Source organism: Anomaloglossus baeobatrachus, chromosome 7 (assembly GCF_048569485.1).
Source record: "Anomaloglossus baeobatrachus isolate aAnoBae1 chromosome 7, aAnoBae1.hap1, whole genome shotgun sequence".
Classification (NCBI taxonomy): domain Eukaryota; kingdom Metazoa; phylum Chordata; class Amphibia; order Anura; family Aromobatidae; genus Anomaloglossus; species Anomaloglossus baeobatrachus.
This window is the reverse complement of record NC_134359.1, coordinates 116,197,849-116,224,264: the sequence shown is the minus strand read 5'-3', so window position 1 is coordinate 116,224,264 and position 26,416 is coordinate 116,197,849. Positions and strand designations below refer to the sequence as shown.

Below are 26,416 nucleotides of genomic sequence, written 5' to 3'. Positions count from 1 at the left end.
CCCAAACTAGTCTCTTCTGCTTGTTGCCTGTCCTTAGCGGTAGTTTCCTAGCAGCTATTTTACCATGAAGGCCTGCTGCACAAAGTCTCCTCTTAACAGTTGTTCTAGAGATGAGGTGTGTCCAAACTTTTGGGCTGTACTGTATGTATATATATATATATATATATATATATATATATATATATATATATACTGTGTATATATATTATATATATGTATGTATGTATGTATGTATGTGTGTATATATGTGTGTATATATATTATTATTATTATTATTATTTATTATTATAGCGCCATTTATTCCATGGCGCTTTACAAGTGAAAGAGGGTATACGTACAACAATCATTAACAGTACAAGACAGACTGGTATAGGAGGAGAGAGGACCCTGCCCGCGAGGGCTCACAGTCTACAGGGAATGGGTGATGGTACAATAGGTGAGGACAGAGCTGGTTGCGCAGTGGTCTACTGGGCTGAGGGCTATTGTAGGTTGTAGGCTTGTTGGAAGAGGTGGGTCTTGAGGTTCCTCTTGAAGCTTTCCACGGTAGTGGAGAGTCTGATTTGCTGAGGTAGAGCGTTCCAGAGTATGGGGGATGCACGGGAGAAATCTTGTACACGATTGTGGGAAGAGGAAATAAGAGAGGAGCAGAGAAGGAGATCTTGTGAGGATCTAAGGTTGCGTGCAGGTAGGTACTGGGAGACTAGGTCACAGATGTAGGGAGGAGACAGGTTGTGCATGGCTTTGTATGTCATGGTTAATGTTTTGAACTGGAGTCGTTGGGCGATGGGAAGCCAGTGAAGGGATTGGCAGAGTGGCGAGGCTGGGGAGTAATATATACAGTATAATGTGACGCCCCTGAACTAGTCAGGGTGTCGCAGGGTATTGCACTCCTTTCTCTTCTGCTGCAGAGCTCAACCCCCATGGTTCTGGGATCCTAACCTTTGGTATTGCTCCATCAGCATGCAAATCCTAGCCACACCTAACACCACACCCTGTCAGGCACACTAGTGTGTGGTCTAGCTGGAAAAGGGTCCAGAGACCCTCGAGCAACAGCAACCCCGTATCCGAGCAGTCCGACTGCTGCAGGGGCGGTACACCTCGAAAACATTGGCGTCACGAACAGGATTCGGACTGGACCCACTAACCCGGCTCACGTGCACCTTGAAAAAAAAAAATCCAAGCTGCGGTGTCAAAATTCAGTTCCTGCCATTTTCTGCCATTTTTGACGCTTAAACACCATCTTCCCATCCAAAAGAGCGCAAAACTGAAGCTCTGCCCCTGGTCCAGAGAGCGCAGCAGGAAGCTGGAGAGCTGGCTGCCGAAAACCAAGGGGGCGTGACAGGATATAGCAGCGGAAGTGGAGCAGGGACGCCAGGTGTCTGCTCATAAAGTGCCTGGACCTCGGAGAGACAAGATGTCGGAGCAACGCGACTGGTCGACAGAGGGTGCCGCTCCCGGGATGGCTGCCTGGATCGAGATGAGGAGCGCGGCAGCGGCGGTGCGGGCCCGCGAGACGGAAGCCCTGTGTGTGGAGTGAGTAAGCAGAAGCCCAGTTCCAGTTGATCCGGCCTACCTGGCTGCGGAACCTGGTCTGCCACCGGCCACGGCCACCGTCCTACCACCTCCTCCATCCACGACAGCAGCTGCAGTCAAAACCCTGACTGCAACACCAGCAGTGGGAAACTTAGCCCCCGCGGAGGACGACCAGGCCGCGAATTCCGATCAAGTTGTCCCGGTTCCTGTGGCTTCGGACCCAGAGGAGATGGAGGAAGAGATGGATTCGGGCTCCAGCACGCCGGAAGCCGCCTGGGTTCCACGTTTTGGAAGAAACGGCTACTGAGTCTCCCTGTCAGCACGGTCAGTGCCGGAGATATTAGTGATGGAAGTGAAGGAGGAATCCACCTCAGATGATGAGACCCCGGCTAATACTATGGATGTTGTGGTGCCCATCTGTCGCCGCTGCGGCCTACCAGGGCACTTTGCTAGAGTGTGCCCGGGGGATGCCCGGCACTAAGGAACCGGTATTCAGACGTAGCTGAACCCGGATGGCTACCCGCCAGTTTGTTTAACAGTTTAAAAAGTGCTGCGTGGACCTGTTGCCCTTGTTGAATGTTCTCCATTGTTATGTTTGAGTGGAGAAGGCCATCGGGGACTGGCTACAGGGTCCTCAGTGGAGGGTGCAGGAGGGTTACTGCTCCAGATACACTTTGTTATCCTTGTTGAACCTTTTTCCATGCTCCGTTAAAGGTAAAAAGGCCATCAAGGTCTTGGATGGTGCGGCGCTGGTAGACGGCACCAGGGGTCCTTGATGGAGGTTGGCACAAAGAGTAGCGACTACCAGGTTACTCAGGACAGTTACCAGAGTCGTCTTTTACACCTCCAGGACTTCGACACTGTCACCAGGGACTGCCAAGGTGCCTGGAAAAGGTGTGTTCACCAGGATTAGAGGTGGCATCAAGGATCCAGGTTGTTTGGGTGGCGGGTTGAAGGGAGTGGGACAATGAGAATGGACTGTCACAGGAAGGGGCTGCAGCAAGCAGACTGAGCCACCGACTACAGCTACAACCGGTAGCGTTCCCCGTTGTTGTTTTTAGTAATTGAACTTTGGGAGTTTAAAGTAATGTTTAAGTATATTGTCTTCCCTGTGAGGGATGAATAAACATGCATAATTTGTTCAGTTTTCTTTCAGTTAAAACAAAATTAATCCTCTTGGTGTCCTGTAGTTCGGGGACAAGCTACGTATAACCAAGGGGGAATGTGAGGCCCCTGAACTAGTCAGTGTGTCACAGGGTACTGCACTCCTTTCTCTTCTGGAGCAGAGCTCAACCAGCATGGTTCTGGGATCCTAACCTTTGGTATTGCTCCATCAGCATACAAATCCTAGCCACACCTAACACTACACCCGGTCAGGCACTCTAGTGGGTGGTCTAGCTAGAAAAGGGCCACCCGCCTAGGGGTCAGGCAGACTGGTGGGAGGGACATAGTCAGTTGAGTGGTAGCCCTCAGAGAGTGAGGAGCTGAAGGGAGTTGGAGCTCCCTGGTAAACTTTGGCTAGGTCGCTGACAGTGGTCTGGGACCAGAGGAGTCGGAGACCCCGTCGCAGGGTATTAGGGAAGGGTGCCCAGACTTACTTTTGGAGACCGGTCGGCATTGGAAAATCTAGTAAGCGGACTGGTACTGAGCACGGCGGGGTACTGGACCCTAGATCAGGGAGTAGCTTCACGCAACCTGATAATTAACCTGTGAAGGATAGTCTCTTTATGAACGTTCCCCAAAAGCTCAGAGATCGAAGGCACCAACACAACGAGGGGGATAGGGCTTCCCAGCTTATGCGGCCCACTGAGATCCCAAGTGTCAGCCATCGAGAGCACAGCTCCTCTAACTAACTGTAGGGAGCGGGACCCCGAAAGCTTCAGGCTGAGGGGTTACTCAGAAAAGTCTAAACTCAGTGCATGGAGACAGGTCCAGAACCATCAGCAATACACACGTGGACGGATTCCCGGACGAACTCCCCTGAGTGGCAGCGGCACCCAGAGACTTTGTTTACTCTTGTGTCAGAGTCTGCTTAATGGACGCACCAACATCCACACGGTCTGAGTGAGTACGCTGCGCTCCCCTGAGTCTGCCCGCCTGGCCTGCACCATGCTCCCCTACACCTTCACGATCCAGTGTCCCGGGGCCTCCCCTACCCGTGGAGGGAATGTCATCTGGCTGCCCCACTCCATCTTCCCCGGGTACTCCCATCGGCAGCGGTGGTACTCCGCTTACCAAGAACCACGGGTGGCGTCACGAACACTAACCCCCTGTAAATAGCCCCCTTTCACTTTCGAGTGACCGCAAGCCCCCGGGTCTGGAGACCCTCGAGCCACAGCAACCCCGGATCTGAGCAGTCTGACTGCTGCAGGGGTGGTACAATATATATATATATATATATATATATATATATATATATATACATATATACATACATACATATACATACACATACATACCCCACAAGCTTTCAACATTTGTTATCTTCAATTTTCCCACTGACCCTGGGGACTTTTTTTTAGAATCACACCTCCTGTCCTTTGAGGAAGACTTTTTAGCAGGTTCTTTATCAGCAGAGGCAGGAGTACAATGATAGTTAATACCTCTATATACAGATGATAATACAGGATCCACCAATCACAATAAGCAATGTCATAACGGGCCCTGCTTCCCCTCCCTTCACAATGACATTTACACATGCTTATTAGATGCTTCAATTTAAAAGATAGGTTCAAGGTTGGACAATTATGGTTATGTACATGACGTGTGGCGCCCTGGACAAGCCAGGGGCCACAGGTAACAACACACACACACCCCCACCCCCAGCAGTTTCACAGCAGACATCCCCAGTGAAACTTGATTCCTTTCCTCGGGCTCAGACAGACACACCAGGTGGGCGGAGTCAGGAGATGGAGATGCCCACCCAGGAGTTTGCTGGCCTGAGGCAGGAAACAAGCCCAGACAAGTCTAGGAGAGGAAGAGAGAGGAGGTCTGCAGAGAGGCAGACGCAGACTGGGGCCTAGGATTGGAGTCTAGGGCCCTCGTGCAGCAGAGAGTCAGGCAGACGGTAGTGGCCGTCTGCAGGGAGCCGGGGAGACAGTTGGTGGAACCGTAGGTAGCCGGGGCTGGGCGGTGGCCCACCGGTACCGAACCGGGGAGCCAGCTGGAAGCCAGAGCGCAGGAGGAGCGTGCACGGAGGTGGAAGAAAGGACTTACACCACCAAACTGGGTCAGGGGAGAAACAACAACCGCAGCCGTCTGTGGGCACCCGTCCATCCAGCCGAGTGTTTTACCAAGGACTGTGTCGTGATTACTGGCTGAGTGAGTACCCCGTGCCGTGCGGCACAGCGCTGCCCCTGCGACCCTGCACCTCGCCAGGCCCCATAACCCGCCTGCTACCCATCCACCTACCTCACCGGGCCCCGGGACAACCAACCCCCTACCCACGGAGGGGAGAACTAACATCTAGCTGCTCCATACCATCACTCCCGGGATCCCCGTCCAGAGCAGCGGTGGTGTCACAACCTCACCACAACCGTGGGTGGCGTCACGGACAATCTCCCTTACCAAATCCCCTTTTACTGTGGAGCCTGGGATCACAGACCGGGTCACGCCACCGTGATACCCACAGAAGTGACCCCGTGGCCCGGATCTGAGTACCCCTGGTCCCTGGGCAACACATTTGGTGTCACGAACAGGATTCTACCGCTCTGCCGTTTGGTAGAGGTGCGCCTTGTGACCGCCGGAGGTGTCCGGCCGAAAGATTTGCAAAGCCGCCATCTTGGGCGCGAAAAAATTTCCCGCTCGAGCGTCTTCCCCGAGCAAGAAAGGCGCGAAAGTGGAGCCCTGCCCCCTGAAGAAGGAAGTGCTAAAAAGAGGCTAAGGGGGACGGGATGGCGTCCGGCCGCATGTGAACCGCGGCTGTGGAAGCAGGGACGCCAGAACTCTGCCAGTGTTTGGTTCCTGGAACATCGCTGCACGAGATGTCCCGTCCGTCCGGCACCGCTGAAACCTCAGTGCCCGCGGCCAACGCCCCGACCTACCCGTTACCCCTGTCACCGGTAGCGGAGCTCGCAGCGTCTGTGAGGGAGGGCCCAGGCCTTACCATCGTCACCGCCCTGCCACCGGTCCCGGCTTCCATCCCAGCCGCACCGCCGATGACGACGGCCCCGGCAGTCCGCCCGGCCGCAACGGAGATGACGACGGCTCCGGCAGTCCGCCCGGCCGCAACGGCAGCGAAGCACCCATCCCATTAACTGTCTTGGCAGCCTGGTTCTGGACTGGGGTCAAGGGGTGCTGCCCACTTCTTAGGGGCAGTATCAGGGCCAGGTTGTTTGGGTGGGTGACTGAAGGACCCGTTCCACTGTTATTATTAAAAGTGTTTGATTACTGTTGCAACGTTAAAGTAATGTGCATCCCGTTGTGGGAAGATTGAAAATGCTTGTGTTTAATGTTTTAATCTTTTGCAGTTTAAAAAAAGAAAAATAAAACCGGTGATGGACGGGCAGCCCGAGGACGGTCTGCATTTTGCTAAGGGGGAATGTGGCGCCCTGGACAAGCCAGGGGCCACAGGTAACAACACACACACACCCCCACCCCCAGCAGTTTCACAGCAGACATCCCCAGTGAAACTTGATTCCTTTCCTCGGGCTCAGACAGACACACCAGGTGGGCGGAGTCAGGAGATGGAGACGCCCACCCAGGAGTTAGCTGGCCTGAGGCAGGAAACAAGCCCAGACAAGTCTAGGAGAGGAAGAGAGAGGAGGTCTGCAGAGAGGCAGACGCAGACTGGGGCCTAGGATTGGAGCTTAGGGCCCTCGTGCAGCAGAGAGTCAGGCAGACGGTAGTGGCCGTCTGCAGGGAGCCGGGGAGACAGTTGGTGGAACCGTAGGTAGCCGGGGCTGGGCGGTGGCCCACCGGTACCGAACCGGGGAGCCAGCTGGAAGCCGGAGCGCAGGAGGAGCGTGCACAGAGGTGGAAGAAAGGACTTACACCACCAAACTGGGTCAGGGGAGAAACAACAACCGCAGCCGTCTGTGGGCACCCGTCCATCCAGCCGAGTGTTTTACCAAGGACTGTGTCGTGATTACTGGCTGAGTGAGTACCCCGTGCCGTGCGGCACAGCGCTGCCCCTGCGACCCTGCACCTCACCAGGCCCCATAACCCGCCTGCTACCCACCCACCTACCTCACCGGGCCCCGGGACAACCAACCCCCTACCCACGGAGGGGAGAACTAACATCTAGCTGCTCCATACCATCACTCCCGGGATCCCCGTCCAGAGCAGCGGTGGTGTCACAACCTCACCACAACCGTGGGTGGCGTCACGGACAATCTCCCTTACCAAATCCCCTTTTACTGTGGAGCCTGGGATCACAGACCGGGTCACGCCACCGTGATACCCACAGAAGTGACCCCGTGGCCCGGATCTGAGTACCCCTGGTCCCCGGGCGACACAGACGCGTCCACGGGGTCTCTGGGTTTTTTTGGTTACTTGTCACCAGGCCGGTTTGGGGGATGTCACAGCGGCCTGGCCCGGTTCCGTGACCCAGTCGGTGTCAATAAAGATGGAGGGGTTATTTACAGGTGAGTAGGATAACGTTTCTCTTCGTGATGCCACCTGTGGTGTGCGGCTACGATGGGAGCCGCCACTGCGAGATATCTTTCCTCTCTGGGACGGATGGTAATGCAGCTCAGATGGTCCAGCTCTCCACAAGCAGAGCTCAGGCCCCAGGGAGGATGTTGGGAGTAGTAGTCCACTCCAATAAGATGAGCACGGGGTGCGGGAAGGATTAAACAACACAGCAGTTGCAGTTTAGGTTGTTTACTCACTGAGTTGCTTCTGCCGTTGGACTGCCGAACTCCACTGGGATGGGCTCCAGCTGATCCCAGATAGTTTGGAGGCTAGGACCGGTGTTTCGTTCAGTGAGTCCTTCCTCCCTGCCCTGTGTTGTGTGAGTCCCTGCGACTTGAAGCTACGCGGGGACCCGAGTCTTTGCGGTTTGTTCAGTCCCCCATCCCGTAAAGCAGGCAACGCGAGTCCATAGATGGATCCCCCTATTGTCATGACTCCTGGCTCTATATGCTGCTTTGGGCACTGTGTGTGGGCCAGAAGACTTGAATCCTCTGCTCTGCAGATTCTGCTGGCAGGACTTCCAATGCCCACCAGCCTAGGGCTCCGAACCCTGAGGTGTGCGCTGGTCCTGAGGGAGCTATGAGCTCTCCCCTCAGCGACCGTGTTCTCCTACGTCTCACTTAGTTTCCTGTGGTTTCTCAACTGACTGAGTTTGTGTGTGTCGCCTTGCTCCCCAAACAGCTGCTCCACCCCCCGGGTTCCTGAGCTAGTGTGTGGGAGGCCCCAGACGATATGCTGACCATACTAAATGACCCTACCCTAACCCAGTTCCAGTCAGAGGGCAACTAGATATATGTGTTGGTGAATTGTGGTTTACCGGCAATGACCTCCTCCTTACCCAGGATGAATACTGCACATCTGGTGAGGTGCAGTACTCTGTGGCGACTGAAGCCTCAGGGGCGCCACATACACATGCTGTTTCCTGAAACAGGAACCTAGAGCCTAAAAAAAGTCCCAATTGGCAAAGTGGTAGTTGCAAGATTTCAGGGATTTTTTTTTAATACAGATTGTGGTATGGAAAAAAATATTAGCAAAAGTAAATAAAAAAATGTATGTTTTGCAAATAAACCTGAGTTTGATAGTTCTGATGATATTTTTCATGGTCACACATTAGGGAAGCTAACGCATACATCAGTATGATAGATCCATGTGTTATCCATGTGAAATCTTTATATCAATCCATGATTTAGGAATCATAGTATGCTCCATTAGACGCAGAATATGAGAACACTACAAAGTCTCTGGTGTAACACGAAGATTCATAATAAGCAAATAATGTCTTGTCATAAGTTTTCAGGAAATGGAAAAGTGTGATAAAAGTATAACTGGGCGAGAACCCAGCATATGCATTTTCCCAGACTATGTTCAGCCATGGTTGGATACACCTCTGGCCCTTGATAAGGGTCGTGTGTCAATGGTGGTGGATTATTATCCCATAAACAAGCTGACATTACATTACAAAGACATATTGGGCTTAATTCAAGCCTTTTAATACAAGAAGCCAATAGGTTCATTAGCATGCTGGCTGCCACATTCCTCGCCATCTATTAGTGGTATAATATTCGGAAAGTATATATGAGAACAGGAGATGTCAGTGTCAGAAAGCATGTGTTAGAAAATATAATATTTTCTTGGATCACAATGATGAGCACTGTCTGCAGAGAATAGTTGATGAGTGGTTACAGAATTGGAGGAGACCCTATAAGCTCTTCACCAGTTCCAGAATGTTTATTTAGGAATTAGTCGCATAACTTCTCCATATGGAGGAATGGAAAGCTACTTTATCCAAGGTTCCTCGTAATGAGAGGGCTGAAATCCTACACATTTATAGGAAGACATAAGTGGTAAGCTGGCCTGTTCAGGATTTAAGAGATAACCCAAATAAAGAGTAGGCATGCTAGGAATTTATGGGGCAATCCTTCAAAAGGATTATCAAGGGACCTCTGAACATGTGATTAAGTCATTGCCATGTGTTCTGTATGGCTTTTTGTGGATAATTTCTACCAATAATGTGCACTGCATAGCTTGGGATGAGGAGATGTCTACCACCTCGGGAACATTTAAAGGGAGATTACAGGTAGATAAAATTATCACTGACAAAGCATATGGTCTAAAAGACAAGAATCATTACAAAACGCTGCTTAAGATGGCTGTCTAATGTCTGAGAACCAGATGTTACAAACATGCTCTATCAAATCAGGAAATATCCTGCTTGATCATTTATTTGGGTGCAATCTGTATACAGTATATTATACTTTGAGTCTAATATTAATAATATTTATTCACTTATATAACATCATTAATTCCGTAGCGCTTTACATACTGTACATCAGCAACACTATCCCCATTGGGGCTCACAATTTATATTCTCTATCAGTATGTCTTTGGAGATTGGAAGGAACCGGAGAGTCAGAGGAAATCCACACAAACACAGGGAGAACATATAGACTACTTGCAGATGTTGTCCTTGGTGGGACTTGAACCCAGGACCCCAGCGCTCCAAGACTGCAGTGCTAACAACTAAGTGACCGTGCGAGTATTTCATATTTTTATAATACACTACATACAAGTAACTGATCACTATTTAAAGGGGTGTTCCTGGAAATTATCATGTCTTTTAGGTAAATGCACTAGAGTGTGCAAAAATAATAAAATAAATCATACATACTCTCCTCAATTCCAAGCAGGTCCCATTCCGATGTTTACCCAGTCTCTATTGGTCTCTGCTCCCTGGTCCCATTTTTGAGTGGTGATAGTTCTGCCTTCACAGCCAATCTGGAGCTAAGTGTACAATCTATCTGTAAAGCGTGGTGTCTATGGCGTCTATTAACACTTACTGAGAGAATTGAATTTATTTCAACCATTTCAGACATGAATGCTGATAAACAGAACTAATATTGAATCTCCCTATGTCAGAAATATTATGGTGTTATGAATACAGAAGAACTGCACAAACTCTTAAATGATGCAAATTTCAGCTTCCAGCCGCTCAGCTCCTTCTGAATATTACCATAAAGTCTCTACACAATACTAAGCAAAGCTCCTATATTATAAGGTATAATTAGACTATCTGACAATCAGCGCTCCTGATTAATGGTCCATTTAACATGCCAGCGATCACCCAATGAGCAAGCACAACATATGGGCGATTGGATGGTTTATGCCAGCATATAAATCATTGCTATTGGCGGAATTCCTTCTGATACTGGTATGAGGGCAAAATGAACATATTAGCATAAAAGGGTTGTCTGGTCTAAAATGATAACTCTGCAGCCACTCTATGTGGGAGAAGCTTTGAAGCCTAAGGGTACCTTCACACTTTAGCGATGCAGCAGCGATCTGACCAGCGATCTGACCTGGTCAGGATCGCTGCTGCATCGCTACATGGTCGCTGGTGAGCTGTCAAACAGGCAGATCTCACCAGCGACCAGTGACCAGCCCCCAGCCAGCAGCGACGTGCAAGCGACGCTGCGCTTGCACGGAGCCGGCGTCTGGAAGCTGCGGACACTGGTAACTAAGGTAAACATCGGGTATGGTTACCCGATGTTTACATTAGTTACCAGCGCACACCGCTTAGCTTTGCTCTCCTAGCTACAGTACACATCGGGTTAATTAACCCGATGTGTAATGCAGCTACATGTGCAGAGAACCGGAGCCGGCAGCACAGGCAGCGTGAGAGCTGTGGAGGCTGGTAACTAAGGTAAATATCGGGTAACCACCTTGGTTACCCGATGTTTATCTTGGTTACAGCTTACCGCAGCTGCCAGATGCCGGCTCCTGCTCCCTGCTCGCTTCATTTGTCGCTCTCTCGCTGTCACACACAGCGATCTGTGTGTCACAGTGGGAGAGCGCCTTGGAAGAAAACGAACCAGGGCTGTGTGTAACGAGCAGCGATCTCGCAGCAGGGGCCAGATCGCTGCTCAGTGTCACACACAGCGAGATCGCTAATGAGGTCACTGCTGCGTCACAAAAAGCGTGACTCAGCAGCAATCTCGGCAGCGACCTCGCTGTGTGTGAAGCACCCCTAAGAGTCCCATTACATGTAGCAACGTTCCAGTTATCCCAACAACGAAACGACCTGGTCAGAATCGCTGGTACGTCGCTACATGGTCACTAGTGATCTGTCAAACAGGCAGATCTAATTAGCGACGCAGAAACGATACAGCGATCCGTATAACGACCTCGGCGGTTGTTGGGACCCTGTCACACAGCAGCTATTCTGACAACTCAGACCTCACCTCAATAGAACGCTGAGTTCTGAGTCGCCAACGAGGTCGCTCGTCTTTGTTATGGCGTCAAACACAGCGATGCATGCTGCCCAGCGGGACTACAATGATCAAAAAATGAACCAGGACGTTCAGGTACGATCGGCGATATCGCAGCGGCGGGCCGGTCACTGCTATGTGTCACACGTAGCGAGAACGCTAGCGAGGTCGCTGTTGTGTCACAAAACCTGTGACGTTTCAGCAATCTCGCTAATGATATCGCTATGTGTAACGGGGGCTTAAAAACACCATCCCAACTGTGAAACATGGGGGGGTGGCCGTATCATGTTGTGGGGGTTTTTTGCTGCACGAGCGACTGGTGCAATTCACAAATTAGATGGCATCATGAGAAAAGAAGATTATGTAACAATACTGAAGCAACATCTCAAGACATCAGTATGATAGATCCATGTGAAATTAAAAGCAGATATGAGTAAGGATCTGTTGAATTCGAAACGCGTCATCTGTTTCCCTTTTAATGGAGTGCTAACCATGGAATTTTAAAATGTATAATAAAGTTTTGGAATTTATTTTATCGTTTGGGATTGCTGGATTTTTCTTGAATTTTTTTGGAGGTCTATAAAATGCAGCAAGATAGATGGGAATATAAAACCCAGCAGTGCTCGGCTACTTTACAACAGTCTGTAGGCTAGATCCCGTTTGTAGATAATTATAAGTTGATGGCAGATTCTCACAGCAGCCAAGGTAACAACACTATGGTATATTTAGGATACCTAAATTAAATTACATTTACATTTTATATAACTGCAGACTTCCTCCATTACCCTTGCAAGACAAGCTCATGATTGGGAACTAGACATACATCAATGAATTGTATGTATAGATAGTCTGTAATATACTTCTATTATCAGCTCCATTTATGAGCGGTAACAGCCGTTATCAGACGCGGGTTGTTGTATAACAGATTGTATCTACTGCTTTATTATCAGAACACAGACTAATGTAGACAGGAAACCGGACGGCATTAGGAAAGGTAAACGCTTTACTATCCACGCCTATGGTTAATTCCAAAAACTGAATTAAGGAAAATACCAAAAACTGCATGTGTGACTCCAACCATTTACTGTTCTGAATTAATTCACTTAGTAATTAACTGACAAACAATATATAACTTTTAAACGTATTTTGAATCCAGATTTTCTCCATATATAGAAAGTTAAAAAGTAGCCACCCTTTACACCAATAAATTCTCATAGAGACACCAAATTCATCGAAGCTTTTGAGCCAGAAAACTGTCATAAAAAGCTTTGAATGGTTATAAAATATTTGTTCAATGCAAGGCTGGGCATATATTTTGCAACTTTTGGTGTTTTCACACCACTTTTGCCAAGCTCTGACACAGTGGGTGGGCCAGGCGCATGACAGGGAATTAGGCCATGTGGAGTATTTGATGAGTTTTTTTACCTCAATATTTGTGGCCAAAATCAGAAGTGGAACAATTAGAGTATATGCCCATGATTAGGACTCACTGCATCCGATCAGGGTTCAGTGCGCTGCGGTCTTTCGCTTGTGTTCTCCCTACGGAGGACGTATGCAAATCCGCAGCAAACAATTGACTTGCTGCAGCCTGGAAAGACGCACCACAGGTCAGTGTTTGCTGTGGAAAAAACAAGCACAGTTCACACGGGATTTCTAGAAATCCCATCTCATGTGCTTGTACTGTACAATGCAGCATTTTGGATGCAGCTGAAGCATGCTGTGTCCAAAACGCTGCAAACACTGATTGTGGGCACACACCCTTAGGGCAGCTTTGCACACTACGACATCGCAGGTGCGATGTCGGTGGGGTCAAATCGAAAGTGACGCACATCCGGCATCACTTGCGATGCCGTAGTGTGTAAAACCTTTTTGATATGATGAACGAGCGCAAAAGCGTAGTTATCGTATCATCGGTGTATTTGTCGCGGGCGGAGGAGGGGACGCCGCGCTCTCCCACTGCTGCTCGGGTCCGGCTGGCACTGCGGCCTGCTGCTGCCGCTGCTCAGTGGATCGAGCGATGGGCCGGATCCCGGGGACTCGAGCGGCGCTCCTCGCCCGTGAGTGAAAGGGGGTTGTTTTTGGGTGTGGGGATTGTTTATTGTCCGTGACGCCACCCACGGTTGTGGTGATTTGTTGGCACCACCGCTGCTCTGTATGGGGATCCCGGGAAGGATTGTATGGAGCAGCCAGTTTTTGTGTTGCCCCTCCATGGGTAGGGGTTGGTGATCCCGGGGCCCAGTGATGGGTTGGGAGATGCAGGGCTTGGTGGGCGCAGGGACGCGGGGGCAGCACTGTGCCTTGCAGCACTGTGGTACTCACTCAGCCTGAGACGATGACACAGTTCTCGGTAAAACACACGGCTGGAAAGACGGTTCCCACGGACGGCTGCACTTGCTTTCCCCAGTAGGTGACAGTGACGGTCCCTCTGTCCTGCACCTAAGTTGACAATGGTTGCGATGGGTTCCCACCGGTAACCCGCTCCCCGGCTTGGATATGGGCCGGAGGAGCCCTACTTTGCCCGCAGGCGCTGGCCCTGGGAAACTGGTGCCCTGACGGTGGCGGTGTCTCTCCTCAATGGTTGGACTGTTGCCTTCAATCGGGACTTGGTTGTTTGGAGACAGACGTCCCCTTCACTGACGGATTCGGCAAATTTACGGCGACTCCTAGCCTTGCCGGGGTCCGAGAGGCCCCTGCCCTGGTGCTAACTGTTCTTCGTATACTGTTCCAGACCGCCGGGCCACTACCCGTCCGCGGTCCTTCCAGCAACCTCCGAGCAGTCCCCCTCTAGACTGTCATCACCGTTTGCTGACCTTGCTGACACTGTCCAGGCACACAGCCACGGACCAACTTCAGGCTTTCTTTACTGACACTTTTACTCTTTTCTTCTGCTCCTCTACTACTTCACTTCCACTTCACTTAGCTCCTCTCTCACTTCCTTCTACTTTCACTTCCTAAACTCATCTGCCTGGTTCCTCGCGCCTTCAGGGCTGTGTACTCCTCGGTGGGCGGAGCCAACCGCCTGGCCCACCCCCTGGTGTGAACATCAGCCCCTGGAGGAAGGCAACAAGGATTTTGGTAGCTTAGGTGTTCCTAACTGGGGTGTAGGGTGTGGTGGTGGTGTGACCTGTGACCCCTGGCTTGCCCAGGGCGTCACATATTCTCTGACATTTCCATAATGCCGGTGCAGCGACAGGTACGATGTTGTTCCTCGTTCCTGCGGCAGCATACATCGCTGTGTATGAAGCCGCAGGAGCGAGGAACATCTCCTTTCTGCCACCCGGCTGCAATGAGAAGGAAGGAGGTGGGAGGGATGTTTACATCCTGCTCATCTCCGCCCCTCCGCCGCTATTGTGCCGTGTGACGTCGCTATGACGCCGCACGACCCGCCCCCTTAGGAAGGAGGCGGGTCGCCGGCCAGAGCAACGGTCGCAGGGCAGGTGAGTGCATGTGAAGCTGGCGTAGCGATAATTTTCGCTACGCCAGCTATCACAAGATTTCGTACTTGCGACGGGGGCGGGGACTATCGCACTCGACATCGCAGCATCGGCTTGTGATGTTGTAAGGTGCAAAGCCCGCCTTAGAGGAAAGGTGTAATAGAAACCCAGGCATCACTTGTGCATTTTTAACCCAACTTGTGTACGTGGCCTAAAAGTACAGATTAGACGTTTGAATATTACATAAAGTAGATGCTTGGATGTGTCCTACAACCTACCGTCAGATAGCTGGTAAAGTTGACAAGGCAATGTGCTAAAGAATTTATGAAGAAGGGCATCTTCAGCAGAAATCCTTTCACGAGGACAACCTTTCAGCATCTTACATGCAAGATCTTCTGCCCCCATAGTTCTACTCAATCTGGAACACAAAACAAGATTGTTTTTTTTGTTACTTAAATTTACATTTTATATTCAGGTCACCAATTATATACAGATAAGACTAATTGCATAATGTCAAATATTATACACCGTAAATTGTATTTTATAGTATTTAGTATTGTGTATCCTAGAATGTCCATGTGTCTAAAATATACTTCTATACATAAATGCCATTGCGCATATGTTTATATGCAAAACAAATGGGTCTTAAATGTAATTTATAGGCGTCATATAAAAAATCAGGAGCATCACAATTGTGGTCAGAGAGGGTACGACCCTGGCCAGGCCCGTGGAATGAGATCATGAAAGGGCCCAATCAGGAGAGGGGGGCCCGCTGACACCAGTGGCTATTTCGCTGGATGTGACTTCGAGGATGCACATTCAGCTGAAAATTAATTCCTGATGTTACAACAGAACACTAACACTCTCATAGAGATGGACAAACCAGGAAAGATGTAAAACCAGAAATACATAGGTCCCAAAAAAGGCTAGTACTTGCCCTAGATCTGAATTGTCCCGGCCTGACAGTGGAGGTTGGCACCCTGAGATCAAATAATGGCGACGCCACTCATCGATGGTTGACCTGAGTGTCCTTAACTGCACCCTAAGCTATAAACTAAGTGTAACACAACACAACAATAAGCATAAATTAACTACACTCTGACAGAGGGTGAGACATAAGGCTAGAAATGTGCAAATACAGTCATACAGGAATTATGGAATGCAAGAAATCAAAAAGAATAACAGAATACGTGGAAACCCTCCCAAATATAAGTGAAACAAAAAAGGAGATAACTAGAGAGGAATTCACACAAACAACCTGCAAAGAATAGCAGTAGCAATGTCTCAGTAAGACAACCTTAACCGAGGAGCTGGGACTCCAGATAACCATCCATCCAGAAATATAGCCAGCACTGAGGCACCTGTGTAGTAAGTATAAATAGCCCCTCCCAAAATGTGATTTGGCAAACCAACCGAGAAAATTCACACACCTGAATAGAATTAAAAAAGTAAGGCAAAGCATAAGGAAGACAAGAAGTCCTTCAGCAGGTGGAGCAACATAAAAAAGGCTGTGGTGAATAGGGAAACCAACCAACAACTAGAGATCACTTGTTCAAACTGCAGAGTTGAACCATGACACAGGTAACCATGACAGAGTTGAACCATGACCATGACACAGGAAATATACACCTCCGGCCATTCAGAGTTTGGCAGTTAACATTGGCGTAACAGTCACAGGCACATATCAGTGATGTCTTAAGTCGCCCATAGCAGGCACGCTGATGTCAGGTGCCGGCCTCTGCTCCAGCTGCAGAAGGAGATGCTGCGCATCATGGGAGCAAAGGAAAGTGAGAAGAATGTTATGCATTGTAGAACAGAGGCAGAATGGGGGATATATATATATACAAGGAAGGGGCCCATAATGCAGGATATATATATACACCAGGATGGGGACATACAGTATATACCAGGAAGCGGCCCAGGATGGGGGACATATATACTAGGAAGGGACCCAGATGGGGGTCATATATACCAGGAAGGGGTCCCAGAATGGAGGACATATATACCAGGAAGGGGCCCAGGATGGGGGACATAGATATCAGGAAGGGTCCAAGATAAGGGATTTATATGACAGGTAGGGGTCAAGTATGGGGGACATTTTACCTTTAAGGGGTTCAGGATGGGGGACATTACTGCAAAATGGGGGGGCAACAAGTATGCCTTTATAGGATTTAGAGAGCTACAAGCGCCTATACATTTGACCAACATGCAGGGGGGTGGCACCCAAGCCCAAATCTTGCACTGGGCCCATCAGACTAGCTATGCCACTGTCAGAAATATATAATCATATACGTTTGTGATCAAATCAATTAACTACAATGGATTCTTTGTACTATATACATTAAATAAAGTCACCCGAAGTACACAAGATACCATTTTATGGCCATTTTACGAGAGAACATACCGTTCTGAGTTTTTAAGACACCAGATGACTACAGAATATATACAGAGACAGATTTCAGTTGAGTCTGGACCTGCAGGTTATTTATTGCATGAGGCTGATGCTATCCAGGGAAAGATTGAATTGAGGTATACAAATTTGTTTATGAGACTAGGAGGAGACAACAATAGTGACAATAGGTCAAGGTGAAATAAAGAATACTGAGTGTAATATAGTCATTTCTGGTAAAGATAAGGTATCTCAGAGGTTGGGCAGCCAAGACGCACAGCAGCTGGGTATTAGTTTCATGTGAACAAATCCATTTAATAGACAAAATACAAAACAAATGTTTCTAACCGCTAAAACCAAGAAGAAATGACGTTTTGTTTGCTGTAAAACACAATAGATTCCATTTATCATCAGCTGTCAGAGGAACCAGTCCAGTAATGTAGCACAGCTTCATTTGGCTGCCGCACACTCGGACACAGAATTTCAAATCACTAACCAATGTTGTTAGATAAACTCAGAACTAAGCTTATCAAGTTACTGAAGTATCCTGGGTATGTGTGACTAAGTAATTGAAGGAATCCATTTAGCATGACTTGAAAACAATGTATAAGAAGCTCTGGGGGCTTATCTTATTAGTCTGTAGAAAAGGGGACCATGGCAAAGTCCTAATAAATGCTGCTCAAGTGGGAATTATCACCCAAATTCAAGTGTTTACTTAGAAGTGGTACAACAGTTCAATCTTCTATGTGTTATAGGGCTGATAGAAGAAAACAATCTTATCTTTCCTTTATAATCATAAACAATAGATAATTAGGTCACCTAAATTAATCATGTCTAGTATTATATAAATCTTCCAAGCTCATACCGTTTCAATTTGAAATTGTTTTTTTTCTTGTGGCTTTATTTTGGGACTAATGGATGAAATGTTGCAGTATTCTAAAGCAGGCCATGCACACTAGATGGCCGTTCGAGGAATGATGCTTCGACCATAACAGCCCACACTCCCAAACACAGAAGCGTTCACTTGGCTGAGTGATCTTCTGTTCTCTATGAGATAGCTGCCTTTTGGTATGTTGGCTGGTATCTTATCTCAGGGAGAACAATGCTATAGTCGGTGGGAAATCAGACATGTTCGATTAAAATCTTTCCAGATCGCTGCTGAGTCACGGTTTCTGTGACGCAGTAGCGATCCCGTTAGCGATCTCGTTATGTGTGACATCTACCAGCGATCAGGCCCCTGCTGTGAGATTGCTAGTCGTTGCAGAATGGTCCAGGCCATTTTCTTCAAAGGCGATGTCCTGCTGGGCAGGACACATCGCTGTGTTTGACACTGTCTGACAGGGTCACAGTGACTGCTGAGATTGTTATACAGGTCGCTACTGCGACCTGTATTGTTCCTGCATCGTTGGTAAGGTCTGAGGGGTACTTTGCATGCTGCGACATCGCTAGTCGATTGTAGCGATGCCGAGCGCGATAGTCCCCGCCCCCATCGCAGATGCGATATCTTGTGATAGCTGCCGTAGCGAACATTATCGCTACGGCAGCTTCACACGCACTTAGCTGCCCTGCGACGTCACTCTGGCCAGCGACCCGCCTCCTTCCTAAGGGGGCGGGTCGTGAGGCGTCACAGCGACGTCACACGGCAGGCGGCCAATAGAAGCGGAGGGTCAAAGATGAGCGGGACGTAAACATCCCGCCCACCTCCTTCATTCCTCACTGCAGGCGGGACGCAGGTAAGGAGATGTTCATCGCACCTGCAGCTTCATACACAGCGATGTGTGCTGCCGCAGGAACGAGGAACAAAATCGTACCTGTCGCTGCAGCGAAATTATGGAAATGACCGACACTACACAGATCACCGATTTTCGACGCTTTTGCGATCGTTTATCGGTGCTTCTAGGCTTTACACGTTGCGTCGTCGTTACCGGCGCTAGATGTGCGTCAATTTCGATTTGACCCCGACGAGATCGCAGTAGCGATGTTGCAACGTGCAAAGTACCCCTGACTGTGTGACATCTCACCAGTGACCTCCCAGCGACTTACCAGCGATCCCTATCAGGTCGCATCGTTTTCGGGATCGCTGGTAAGTCGTTGTGTGTGACTGGACCTTTAGTCAGCCCGCTTTCCATACAAACTGGTCCATCGGTGATCGGTGACTGAATTCTACCTCGGTGGAATACCACTACATGATTACCCCATAGACTATTGACTGGCTGATCCCGATTGTCTATTATTCAGTCACAGGTATTCACATATTACTTATTCACCGATCACAGTCAAGAATCACTGCATAGGTTTCCTTTGTTAATGATTCTTTCTTTCACCTAGCGCTCATACGCACCTGATAAGTTCCTCTTCATATGAGTGGTGACTCGTATTGCTCCCTCCCTCGAGTAGTATGCACATACTGATTTCTCTGCTTCATAGGTACGTCTACCTGTTAGTCTCTTCTGATACTTACATGATAAGTTTCCAGTTGGTAAACAATTACTTCGGATGTTGTTCTTTCTTCTTGGGTGTATACAGATGTTATTATCTTATATATATCTTTGACTCTGTACCTTACCATTGTAATGTATACTCCTTTTGTGTACAATGTATATAAATAACCGGAGCTGTGTCTCCTGGTAATTCTTCTCCTGTATTATGTATTAATTTCTGTTTTTTTATGTTCTCTTTCTATAGTCTGATTAATTCTCTTGATAAAGGTCAAGGTATGACCGAAACGTCGAGATAAGACTATTCACAATAAAAAACATCAAAAATACCCAGACATTGTTTCTTTTTTCTCTTGGAGTGCCGGGGATAATTTTGTATTTTTAGAGACTTAGCAACTGTCCCCATTAAAGGTGGAACTGATACAAAAAGGGCCACCAGACATCCAACTCCACTTCATAGCAAACAGATGTCCGGCCATGCTCACTCCCATTTCTCTTTAGCCTCTGCCTCTGCTATCTACATGTATAGAGGCAAGTGGGCCCCCTGTGCCACATGCCACATAACAGCCACATGAGCTGCAATCTCTGGCAGTTCCGCAGTATTGGCCTCTTCAGAGTATAGGAGGGCGACCCCTGCCCTGCAAACCCTCTGAAGACACTGGCTGTTGTACTGAATACGTATATTTTGTCTGTTTATTGTATTATGCCTTTTAGTGTATTATAGAAAGATGCATGTGGGTTATGTCGCAGTTCTGCTCCCTACCACCAGATGGCACTGGACTCTGCAAATGCTAGGAGGGAGCTCAGATAGAAGGTATAGTGGTAGGATTGCAAGGGTTAATGTAGAAAGCCTGGCCCACAGCTTAGGGGGATATAAGAGGTAGGATTTCCTGGTTTTAGTCAGTAAGTGGTAGAGATGAAGTGAAAGCAAGATACAGAAGGATAGAGTGGTGTGGTATGCTGAATGAAGACGAGGCAGAAGCATTGGGCAGGAGGAAGACTGAAGTCAGTGACTTACAGAAGGTTCATACAGAACGGTGTCCGGGAGATATATCAACAGCGCCTCTGAGGTCCGCAGATAGACTGAAGTTGTGCGGGAGAAGCTCAGTGCCTTTTTCCGACATTACCAGTTCTGGGGTCTTTGGATGTTAAACTCAGGGTAGCCTATCCTTATGTGAGAAGTTTCTTGACAAAAGACCAAAAGTGAAGGATCTGTATACTCTCAAGAACCAGTGGGACTCTCTATATAGCCAGTATAGGAAGAGCCGTGTTGCACTGTATACCAAAGCCTGTAAGGTACATGTACCTCTGAGAAGAATGGTGGTGTTTTAGTAAAGTTAAAAAGTGTTAATCAGCAACAAAGAGGGTGTCTGTGTTTCTTCAGGACCATCAGCCTGTGAAAAGAACCCGCAGCCCTTAGGTAACCACACCAGCTCTCCCACACACCCCAACCCTGTTTCATGTAGTGCGTTGGGCAGGTGCACGACTACAACTCCAGGCCTCAGCCAATGCCAGGACCGACCCTACATTTTGGCGCAGTCGGCAGGATGCAAGTTCCTCACATGAAAGCGGGGAAGTGACCCCTGGTGCTGTGATCGGAGTGCCTGAAGAAAAGTAGCCTAAAGATGAGGCACTGCAAATTAACTGTGATGATTGTGATTTGAAATGACTGAAAATCAAGATGATGGATGGCAGTGTGATCCCCAACATGGCGACGGTCCGCGTCCTGAAGGGAGAATGCGCTGGCCTTTGTGGGAGGACCCAGTATCCAAGAGCATGTAAACATACCTGGCCAGGAGGAGTGCTCCCCATGCAGAGGGGAGGCGCTGTCGAGAAGGTCCATCCGGTGAGAGGTGGCCCTCACAGAAGAGGAGTGCCTTGTGAAGAAAGCGCCTATGAGAAGGAGGTTCAGCAGGTCAGAGAACACCTGCCAGTGAGTAACACCCAGTGTACATCAGAGGCATGGCTGTGAGCGCAGCCAAGAAGATGGATGTGTGACACAGCAGGGCCACAAAGCCAAAAGAGGCGAGCCCAGAGTCACAGGAAACGCACGTCATTACACCGGCCGGCGCCATTCCGTGAGACGAGACCAGAGCGTACAGATGGAGATGACAGAGCTGGAAGAAGAGGGGGTTATGCGAGAACTTTGGACTGGAGGAGGACTGTACCCTCAGCCTGGGACTTGCCCCTTGCACCCTCATGGACTTGGCCCATTTTGCCCCTGAGGACCAAGTCCTGTCCTGTTTATGGACTTTCTCCATGGACTCTGTCCTGAACAGCCCCTGAGAGACTGAACCCTATCCTATGCAGAGGGGAGAGGGGAAAAGAGCAACGGATGACCTGATGTGCTACAAGAGGCCTCCGGATGTCTCATGGCACTTTCTCTGCTGTTCCTTCTCTCATGAGTGCCAGGAATTGGAGGTGTCATTGGTTGTGAAGGAACCAGCCTCTGCTGAGGTGGCAGGGACAAGTTCTCGAACGCCTCTTGCAGTTGAGTGACTGCTACTGTGTACGAGCCCCGCAGTACATCCTCCTTTATGAACTGCACTCCCTCACCCTCTAGAAGACTGGAGGCATTGACATAGACTTTGTGTCTGGTCCTGTAACGCCTGCCTGGATCCACAGACTCATACGGGCTGTAATGGACAGGCTAGAGGGAAGCCACTCACCAAGCAGGACCCCTAGAACCCTGAAAACCCTTTAACCCCTATACAGGGATTTTGGTATTACACAGGGCCCAAGGTGATCACTACCTGTGGAGGGCTGCAGCTCGGAGAGTAGTCATCAGGCAGGGTCAAACCAAGAACTGCAGAATAGGGACAGAATCGGCAGGCAAGGACATAATCAGCAAATGAAGCAGAGGTCAAATCCAGATCGGGCAGCGAGGTACATAAACGACAGGCAGAAGGGTAGTCAGAACACAAGCAAGGTCAGTGCACAGGAATCAAAATACATATAGCACAAGAACCAGGAATACAAACTATCTCTGGCAGTGGTCACATGACAGGAGGGGGAATAAGAAGGGTGTGGTGTCTTCCCATTGGCTGCAGGTGAATGATGGCAACTTCAGCTGGAAGACACACGCCACCTAAAGTCAGCCAGTGGTACTGCAGGTTCCAGGGAAACCCAGCCTAGTGGATGAGCGGAGCCTGTGCTCAGCAGAGCCATGGGCACCGACTCCTCTCCCATCACCAGCACTATCCATGGTGGGAACACGGTGTCATCTGGCGATCGGAGCAGAAGTCACAGGAGCGGACTCTGGTGGGGACATGACAGGTCTTTTCCTCCATCTCAAAGTTGAAGCCTCGTCCGCTATCATTAATTTGCCCTGGATCATCAAATGCACTAGTTCTTCTCCACCAGGAGGGTTCAGGTGGACTAGCTAACCCACTCTTCCATCTCCTTCTTGTCTTTGATGACAGCCCGCAGCCCATTTTGCTTTAGTAGTAAGAGGCTTCCTTCCAGGAGTAAAAATGTCCTTTGAGAATAAGGATGACAAATCTGGACACAGGGTGAGGCCTTCGGTGGGGTCGATGGGGTATTCACCAGCCACTGAGCCAGCAGGACTCCAAGTTGTTCGGAGTTGAGCTGGGGAGTAGGCCTCAGCTTCCGACTTGGAAGACCGGATGAATTTCTCTGCCAAGTCACCCAGTCCTACCTCCTCCATAAGGGCCATGGGCCTCTGCCATTCACTGCATCTGGACCCCCCTCGGGTGGGTCTGCTGTTCCAAAGTCTGGCATGCTCCATCAATAACGAACAATTTATGCAAAGCAAAAAAGCAATGCGTGAAGAAAATTTTAGAAATCTAATTCCTTATGCTGCTACTGTAATACAATCATTTTTTCCATTCCCAATAAAAAAAACACAGGACAATAAAAAAAACATTGCAGGGGTGATTCACTGCAAAGAATATTGGCCACATCGATATAAAGCTGTAACAGAAGGCTTTTTCTAAATACCTTCTGTTGTCCATTCTGCCTGTGAGCGGCGCTATCGCTGTCCGCTCACCCCCATCACGTGACCCCAGGATGCAGTGACCTCTGATGTCCAGTGATGTCATGCCAACTTCCGGAATTGGAAGGTGACCCGGCATTACCGAGGTGGGACCCAGTCTCCATGAATGAATGTGGGGAGATAAGGTATGCACACCAGTGACTATGTAAGGGGAATACATGAAATAGCAGAAACTGCTGTGTGAATACTGACTTGAAAAATCCAATAGCTATATGTAAGAGTGAAAATGTGAAAAATGGAATCTGCATTACTGCCATGAACATATGAATCAAGAGAAATTTAGCTACTGAATTGATCAATGCAATAGAGCCCCAACACTACGCCAAAGTATTTCTCTACGTTGGGGTCCCTAGCTTGTGTGTGTCCTCTCATGCAGTTAAAAAGCTTACCGTGTATTCACTGTGTAATTCAGTAGCTAAATTTCTCTTGATTCATATGTTCATGGCAGTAATGCAGATTCCATTTTTCACATATTCACTCTTGCATATGTGAAGCCCCGCAGGTGTTGTGTCGGTGCATTACCTTCAGGGACTCCACTCAGCTGGATCTTGTCACAGGTAGGAGATCTTCTTCTAGTCGTGACGCCACTCTCAGTATTGCGGCCAGTAGGGACCGCCACTGCAGGTTGAGGGTCGCCTGAGGCTGATGGTATGTGCAGTTAGTTGGAATAGCCTCCTGAGAGTGAGGCAAGCCCCAGGGCCCGATGTAGTACCACAAGGCGCAGAATAACTCCACACAGGCAGAATGTCTTTCAGGGTTTTTACTCACTTCAGGTGGCAGGGTGAGTAACCCGGGCGTAGCTGGGATGAACCAGGTGGGAACCAGGTGTCCTTCAGGCTGACTTGTGAGGGTGACTACTAACTCGCCTTCCTTAGCCCTTGGTGGTTTGGGGTGACCCCGACTTTGAGTCCCTATGGGGGTCACCCAGGGAAGTTGCTGAAGCCTCACTCCCCTTCGTTCGCCGTGTGCTTGTTGCCTGGGCCAGATCACTCCAGCTTCTTGCCTCCTGTGAGCTATGGGCCCTAACTGTGGCTACGTGGCTGCGGCTTTTTGTGGTGTTGTGGCGTGGGCTTTGAGAGCCCCACACCGGCAGGTTTAGCAAAAGAAAGCTGGATCTATCTCCGCTTCGGGATCTGCCGCCCGTTTGGGCCTGGTACTCTCTAGCAGTCTCCTTACTTCCCACTCCGTGCCCTCTCTTTAGCTGAAGATGGATTTCGGGTAGCACTCCTAGTTGACCGTTCTCCCCCGTCAGTAGCCACTGCGCGGGCGCTGTTAGACAGCAACAGCCCCACAGGTCTGCTCCTCACTGAGCCCTATGGAGTTCTGCTCTAACTGACTCACTGCCCCTCCTCTCCTGTTCTTGCCTACGCCACCTAGCAACCAGACTCTCTTACCACACCCCTTGAGAGGAGATGGAGGCTTTTGGCCCCCTCCACTATTCCAGTGAAGGTCAAGGCTTTTCCCCCTCCTGGGATCCCCAGGGGTCCTCTCATGGGTACATGTGTGAGACCTGATCACTATGCGCCTGTGTTCCACACCCCGGTCAGCCTTCTGGATTACCTGTATTGTACTGTCCCCAGCATGGGTGCAGTACTCAGTGGTGCCTGACCAGGTCAGGGGCGCCACATTCCCCCTTAGTTATCACCAGCACGTCCTCGGGCTGCAAGACAACATTTTAAAATGCATAAAACATTAAAACATGTAAAACATTTAAAAGCACCAGGTACCATACATCACCACCCTCCACCCACAAGTCCGTTAACCCACCCAAAACCCTTTCACGTTGGCCGCGACTTCAGCCACTTCTGGCAGGATGTAGAGGCGGCTTTCATGGGGCTGGTGGTTTCAGGGTATACCTGGCCTGGTGGATCCGCGCCTTCAGCCTCTTCTGGCAGGATGTAGAGGCGGCTTTCATGGGCTGGTGGTTTCAGGGTATACCTGGCCTGGTGGATCCGCGCCTTCAGCCTCTTCTGGCAGGATGTAGAGGCGGCCTCCACAGTTGGTGCTGACCAGGTACCCTCTTTGTGGTGGAGAGCCAGGCCCCATAAACAGGCATGCTCTCTGGTCGCAGGTGAGCCAAGGCCCTATATACGGACGGGCTCCTCCTGGTTGCAGACGAGCCAAGCCCCTAAACAGGCTGACTCTGGTGGTGGTGGTGCCCTCTGGTGTAACTATTTACACTGCGAGAGTTTGTGGCTATAGCCAGTTCATAGCCTTAAGGTTTATTTCTCACAATAGTTTTTGTGGGCACATTACTTGAACTTGAGAACGTTGCAAAACAAACTTTTTCAAAACTTTAACTTTCTAACTGCTGAACTTCTTACTTTCCTTTACTCCTCCATACCAGGGCTTGGGCCTGTTGGGCTGCGGCACCTGCTGCTTTCTTGCTCTTTGTCGTCGTCTGAGGTAGTTTCATCTGTAGGTTCCTTGTCTTTTCTTTCTTGATCTTCATCTGTTTCCTTTGCTGCATCTGTTTCTTTATCTCTGTCTTTTCTTTCTTCTTTGGGACATGGTGCTACATCTAAGGCATACCAGCCTCTTTCTCCTTGGTGCATGGTGAACTGCACTGTGTCTCCCATCTTTAAGTTTCTGCCAGGGTGTCCTCTGGGCAAGTGGGCTCTCACATCCCTCCTATTAACGAAAATGCCCTCTTTCATACCTGGTGCCACAATAAAGCCGTATCCGCTTTTCAAGTTAAAGTCTTCCAC

The 26,416-nt window shown here is 49.3% G+C and overlaps 1 protein-coding gene across 2 annotated transcripts in view; it reads right to left on the bottom strand.

The window, feature by feature from the left end:
- CDK15 (cyclin dependent kinase 15) overlaps window positions 1–26,416 on the bottom strand; it is a 379,934-nt gene that overhangs the window by 62,102 nt on the left and 291,416 nt on the right. For both annotated transcript variants that reach the window (XM_075317605.1, XM_075317606.1), the window contains one exon: window positions 15,145–15,284. In XM_075317605.1, the coding sequence (XP_075173720.1) occupies window positions 15,145–15,284 (140 nt within the window). The remainder of the gene's footprint in view (window positions 1–15,144; window positions 15,285–26,416) is intronic.